A 7,137-nucleotide genomic window follows, 5' to 3' on the forward strand; every position below is an offset into this window, starting at 1 on the left:
TGCATGTGACGCCAATGGGCCCCAGTAGACTCTTCCCATGCTATTCATGTGCAGCTGATTCTTTCTAATGTGAAGCGTCTGTCTGCCCTTCACAAACAGGAAGAAAGCCTAGGCTTTGGATGCGAATGAATATGACAGCCAATCATTTACAAATGTCATTGAATTTTGAATAATATAAAACCTGTTAATGGTGTGTAAATTGCTTTCCATCTGAGGCCTTACAGGTCTAAATAAGAATGAGAGAGCCTTTGCCCACCTGTTAGGAAGTTTCGTCTATACGTACGCATGGTCTCTACACAGATCACCCAGTGCCACAATAACTGCAGAGAATTTTTTGGGGGCGAGGAACACATGGTGACAGCTATTCTGTACCCCCCCCCCCCCCCCACACACACACACACACCTCTTCTCCACCACACAACCCCCACACACACACCCCTTCTCCACCACCACCCCACACACATCACTGTCCCTTCTGAAGGAAGATGCCCCCTGGCTCTTATCACACCTGGCAAATGAGGCAAACAAAATAAATGGAGGGTGACCATTCCCTCTGTAATCTGACAGCGGCACGTAATTGAAGCTATCAATCAAGGCCACTCTCCACCCTTTACACGGCAGCAAGAGAGAGAAAAAAAGAAGCATCGACGGATCTCTTCTCAATGCTCTCTGAATGTAATCTCCATTCTCTCCTTCACCCGCTACCTCTCCCAACCTCTCTTCAAAAAACCCCACGAGGCCCAAGATTCATTTTCATAACACTATCAAGCATCAATAAGTAATGCCATAATGTCCACAGCCATTTTTACTTTCTCAGTGTCTGCAACCCTGGCTTGCTTTGGGATCCTGACTTAACCTGTGAGAGCACAGAAGCCCCCCCACACACACACACACACATACACTCACACAGAGATAAACACCCTCCCCACACCCCTTACTCCAGCACCATCCCATGCTTGCAACAGATCGCCATGGATACAGGCTCCCTTTAACCAACGTGCGGAGGACGTCCAGAGCCACGTAGGGAATGATCCTCAGCAGTGAGGAGAGGACAGGGGAAACAGAACAAAAGCAAGGGAAGCGGCTCCTGGGCCGAGAGGAAAGGGTTAAGCCTGTTACAGGAGACCAATCAGGGCAGCAGGGAGCACTGCAACCCGCCGCAGTGAGGGAGAGAGAGTGGAGGGAGGGGGAGAGAGAAAGGGAAGGAGAGAGAGAGGGGAGGGGGGGAGTAAAGGAGAGAGAGAGAGGAGGGGATGAGCGAGAGAGTGTAGGAGTAGGACTGTTTGCACGCACAGCACAGCACTGCTAAGAGAGCGCAACAGACCAAAGGAAGCTTGGCAAGGGAAGAACAAGCAGATGAGAGAGGAGAAGCGGGATGCTTCCAGCCTGCCATAGGACAGTCCATGTTCATATGTGCCGCCTCTCTTTTTTTTCTCTCTCTCTCTTCTCTCTCTTTCTGGATTGCTGGATGCATTGATTTTGGGATGTTAAATGACACTTGTTTCGTGGCCAATGACATTCAACAATTCTTTGTTCACACACATCCGCTGTGGGACACTGGAAGGACTGCACGCTAATACTTCTGGATCTCACTGGGTCTTTGGGACGTCTTTATACTGGAGAGAGCCTCGCGGAGCAAAGGGACTGGACTATTTCTGGAGCATAACAGATTTTCATTAGCAAGACCAGGCAATTAGTTAATGCTACTAAAGCCAGAGGGGTTTGTTTGACAGTTACGTACAGGCACACACCCGCCATCCTTCCTGCTGCATGGATAAACACTGAGAAGAAATATTTGGAGCAAAACATGAGGTATGTACAGGGTGCTTCAAGAGAAATGGGAATGCAAATAATGTGTTATGAGAAAGCAGGGAGGAAAATAAGCATGCTGTGTTTCTTTGGTTAATGGCACACATTTATCAAGAATTTAACAAATACTTCTCAAATGCATGCAGTCACTACAGTTACTGTCAGTGAAAGCGGCAACTAAATCACTAAAAGTAGTGCAAATGTCAAGGACTCGGAGTGAAGATATTTCAGTTAACATTTGCACGGTTAAATCAATTAGGGGTTCCCAATTCTGACATATAAACAGATCATTTCCCAGCGGCCTCCAGAAATCACACACATTCTGCACCCACTGTTACATCCCATTGCTATTTTCTTTTTTTAAATCTCTGCTCACTGCTGAGCCTAGTCACCACTTTTCCACACACACGCACGCACGTCCGTGGCACCTCTGTGGCTGTCAGCGGCGGCTCCGGCTCTGTGCTGCTCTCCTCGCTGGCGCTACCAGAAGGGGTGACGGAGCGCTGCGGCTCCGGCTGACACTCTCTCCCACTCTCTCGCTCGCGCCGTTCGGAGTGAGGGCAACGGAGAGCAGCGTATGTCTGAGGTGTTTTTTGAGGTGTAAAGGATAAAAATAAAGCACTCTGTGGCCCCTAAACCGACACAGTGACATCTGTGGGACTTTTAGATGCCTTCAGATTCCTACCTAAACTGTAGTTTTCCTGTGTAGTATCCCTGCTGTTTCGGACGAGTGGAAACAGTTGTTTCCTTTATCCATCCTTAACTACACCGCTTTGGATTAAATAACCCGTTTTTGACTGTGTATTTATCTCTTAGTGTCTCCTCAATCCAAAATGTTTCCACAGTCTTCCTCCAAAAAGATTCCAGAGGTTTCTCTTAAGCACATACATACACATACACACACACACACACACACATACAGTCCCTTTCCGGGCAAAATTAAGGAATGTGTTTAGTTACTGAATGGCAGTCGCTAAATTTAAAAATTGCTGTAGCACCATGCCTGGTTGGCCATGATGGATGGTTGTTTAGCTTTTACTCAGACACCTCTCGCGTGTTTCCTTTTCCTCCAGAGCTGTGCGGAGACGAGAACGAGGAACAGACTGATGTGGGGATGGCGTGGACCCAGGCCTGCTACTCTCACCCCTCATCTATCTGGGGTTTCATCCGAGCATAAATCAGAGGACAGCGTCTCTTCCACCACCACCACCAAAAACAACAACAACAACAACAACAACACCCCCCCCCTGCCCCCAGGCACGACCACTGGCTACTGAACTCCCTCTTATTTCCTTCATTAGAGAATGACCTTCAAGTGAAACACTGAGCCAATTGCTCAAGAACACCAACACCAACACGCCCAAGTACTACTTTTGCATGCAAACCAATTTGCTCCCACACACGTACATACAGACAAACACACACACACAAACACACACTTACACACACACCACTTAAAGCAGAATATAATAGCATAAGCTGAGCCTCTGTGGACTTCAGATGGATGCTGTTGTGTTTCCCAGTGGATGTGAGTGGACTGAGCACAGCTCCCCTGACTTGTGAGGTGACCTGTAAGGATGGTTGGAGGTGACCTCCTGGAAGCCTAAAGGTCATTTGAAGCAAGAAAACCCACTGAGAGATAGAGAGAGAGAGAGAGAGAGAGAGAGAGAGAGTCAGCATGCACACCCCTCAGACTCACTGACCCCTCGGCTCAGTGACCGCCTAACCGGTGTCAGCGCCGGCCTGCCATGGAAAATCAATGAGGATTTAATTCTGTGCGCGCTGTGATAAAAATTCAAATAACCACCGGAGTAGCTGCCGGCAGACCTACGGCTGAGAGTCTCGGACATGGCGCTGCGCCGTCTTTTGATAACGGTGCTATCGCAGGGGGATTAATTGTTCACTGAGGAGTACGAGTAAACATCATAAAGCATCGGTGTTTGCACTGAACTGCGAACGGGGTCAATCTCGCTGGAGGCTGGAGTCAATATTTCTCGTAACCTCCCAGTGCTTTATGGAGAGGGAGAATCTGACCTTTGGTGTTGTGTGTATTTCTTGAGAGCCCTTTGGTTTGGGGAGTTACAGCGATCGTAAACAGTGGACAGACTGGGTAGTCCTCGCTCAATCTGTTGTTATTTTCCTCTCCATCTGAAACCAATCGAGAAGGAGGAGAGAACGTGTGTGAAGGGGAGAAACAGAGGAACGAGGAACACTGGTCTTGGAATTGGAGTGAAGGCCCAGTGAGTGTTTTTTTAATAAAGTGAGGAGTAATCAGATGCTGGTCGGGTTGCGAACAGGTGCGCCGCTGATCGTAATACAGGTGGTGCATCTTTCCCCACGAGAGGCCATGCTGGGATCGGATTACCCAGCTGGAACCCGTCAAGACGTTTGTGGCCCACACACAAACCCCTGAAGACAAGAGAAAGCTCAGGGGAAGGGTAAGTGTGTGTGTGTGTGTGTGTGTCTGGTGGTGGCGCATGTCTGCTGTCAGCCTCTGATAATTATCTTCATCAGTATTTATTTTAGCACTATTCTCTGATGTCTAATTCAAACGCATGTGTTTCTAACAAATGCGGTGTGTGTGTGTGTGTGTGTGTGTGTTCTGCTGTGGGTGTTGAACTATATGAGCCATACTGTGGTGCCAAAAAATGTCAGTGTATTTGTACGCTTTATAAATGTATGAGTGTATTTGTAGGAGGGGAATGTAACAGTCTGGATAGAATTCACACATTCTTATTACGTACTTGACAAAAAAAAACAAAGTTGTTGAGAGGAGACTGATGAACATGCACTTATTTATATGTAGATTGACAATGGCCCCACCATCAGGACATGTGCTGCAGCTACAAACTCATACCAGATCAGCTTATTGGCAAACAGATCTACCATGAGATTTATCAATACAGGTGGAATTGGAGGGAGATAAGCAGCTGTCTTCTGACAGACAGACAAGAATTCATTTTTTAGTGAATTCCCTCCAGCTGTGCTGTACGCCCATCCTGAGAGGCATACTCATTTACATTTAGTCATTTAGCAGACGCTTTTCAGTCAAGCTACGAGCAATAGAAACCTGGTGTAACAATAAATACTACTTTACATCAGAAATAGAAAAGAAAAAGAAGTGCAGGAATGTAACTGCTGTAAGTGCAAGTTAAGCACTAGTCGAAGTGCCAGTTAGGAAGGGAGGTGCTCTCTGAAGAGTTGGGTCTTCAAAAGCTTCTTAAAGGTAGAGAGGGACGCCCCTGCTCTGGTAGTGCTAGGCAGTTCGTTCCACCAACGTGGAACTGCAAATGAGAATACTCATTCTGCATTCGCTTTAACAAAAAGCGTGTCAAGCTCAGCCGGCTTAGGAAGCGTTGTGAGCATGACCCCCTAACATGAGCCCCTTCTCTATCCTCTCATAGGATAATGCATATTCCTCCCGCGCTGGAAGAAGCCACCATGAGCAACGTCACTGTGCACGACAACACTGAGTCCATCGTCAGTCCCAACATGAACCTGGCAGCATCCTCCACCTACCCCGTCAGCTTCCAGGTGTCCCTGACCGGCTTCCTGATGCTGGAGATCGTGCTGGGCCTGAGTAGCAACCTGACCGTACTGGCTCTGTACTGCATGAAGTCCAACCTGGTCAACTCGGTGAGCAACATCGTCACCATGAACCTGCACGTGCTGGACGTCATCGTGTGCGTGTGCTGCATCCCGCTCACCATCGCCGTGGTGCTGCTGCCACTGGAGGGCGACGTGGAGCTGGTGGGCTGCTTCCACGAGGCGTGCGTCTCCTTCACTAGCGTGGCCACGGCCGCCAACGTGCTGGCCATCACGCTGGACCGCTACGACATCTCCGTCAAGCCGGCCAACCGCGTGCTGACCATGGGCCGCGCCGTGGCCCTGCTCGGGGCCATCTGGGTGCTGTCTTTCCTCAGCTTTCTGGTCCCCTTCATCGAGGTGGGATTCTTCGGGCCCGAGATGCAGCCAGAGCGCAACCAAACGGCGGTGCTGGTGGACCAGAGTGGCGAGGACTTACCAGAGCGGGGCCTGTACTACCACCTGCTGGCCCAGATCCCCATCTTCTTCTCCACGGCCGTGGTCATGCTGGTGACGTACTACAAGATTCTGCAGGCGCTCAACATCCGCATCGGCACGCGCTTCCACAACGCGCAGAAGAAGAAGAAGTCGCGCAGGAAAAAGAACATCTCGCTGATGGCCACGTCACAGCAGCAGCCGCAGCAGCAGCAGCAGCAGCCAGAGGCCACAGACGCTTCGCAGAGCAGTGGTGGCAGCCGCATGCCGGCGATGGGCATGCGCACGTCCGTGTCGTTGATCATTGCGCTTCGGCGCGCCGTCAAGCGGCACCGGGAACGGCGGGAACGGCAGCGGCGGGTCTTCCGCATGTCGCTGCTCATCATCTCCACCTTCCTGCTGTGCTGGACGCCCATCACCGTGCTCAACACCATCATCCTGAGCTCAGGGCTCAGCAGGGTGACCCTCAAGCTGAGGCTGGGCTTCCTGGTCATGGCGTACGGCACCACCATCTTCCACCCGCTGCTCTACGCCTTCACCCGGCAGAAGTTCCAGAAGGTTCTCAAGAGCAAGATGAAGAAGCGGGTGGTGTCCATCATCGAGTCTGACCCGCTGCCCAAAAACGCTGTCATCCGGAACTCGTGGATTGACCCCAAGAGGAACAAGAAAGTGACATTCGAGGACCACGAAGCCAGGCAAAAATGTTTGTCCTCAGAGAACATGGACTGAGTATCAAGACGGACTTACTTACATGTGCTGTTTCTGTTTTCAAAACGGACAGACAGAACCAGTCAGAACCTGGTCTCAGAACCATCAGGAAACATTTACAAAAGGGAGGACATACATAAAAATGTGTCATGCAAATACGTGTCAAATGTGTAAAACTGATAATTTATTACTATTTATTCTGACTTTATGACAGAGTACGGTAGATTTCATAGAGTGGTTCTATAATTTATGCTGTATATAATGCATGGCTTTTTGTAACTGTAGAAATATACTTTGTGTACATAGACTATTTGTACAGCTCATGAATAAATACATACATTAGAACTGTAAGTGATGTAATATCTGTACATTTATAATATATTTGTTGAAAACAAACTCGCTTGGTTGCTTTATCAGATGGTGTTTGTGCTTCTGCATTGTCACCCATCCCCCCCTGCTCTACGTAACCTAGATGGATAGATGGATACATAGATAGATAGATTACTTTATGGATCCTTCGAGGGGAACACATTTGTCACTGTGTCAGTCGGCCTCCATCAAAGAGACCTGCTGGGAGTATGGCTTCATCGCTCTAAGCTC

The 7,137-nt window shown here is 49.1% G+C and overlaps 1 protein-coding gene across 1 annotated transcript; it reads left to right on the top strand.

Moving 5' to 3' along the window:
- The first annotated feature begins 1,219 nt into the window (after window positions 1-1,219).
- Window positions 1,220-6,881, top strand: gpr22b (G protein-coupled receptor 22b). Its single transcript, XM_012842479.3, has 3 exons — window positions 1,220-1,812; window positions 2,883-4,247; window positions 5,214-6,881. The coding sequence occupies exon 3, from the start codon at window positions 5,218-5,220 to the stop codon at window positions 6,556-6,558; it is 1,341 nt and encodes a 446-aa protein (XP_012697933.2). The 5' UTR covers window positions 1,220-1,812; window positions 2,883-4,247; window positions 5,214-5,217; the 3' UTR covers window positions 6,559-6,881.
- The last annotated feature ends 256 nt before the right edge of the window (window positions 6,882-7,137 follow it).

The sequence above is a fragment of the Clupea harengus genome, chromosome 3 (assembly GCF_900700415.2).
Source record: "Clupea harengus chromosome 3, Ch_v2.0.2, whole genome shotgun sequence".
In the NCBI taxonomy this organism is placed as follows: domain Eukaryota; kingdom Metazoa; phylum Chordata; class Actinopteri; order Clupeiformes; family Clupeidae; genus Clupea; species Clupea harengus.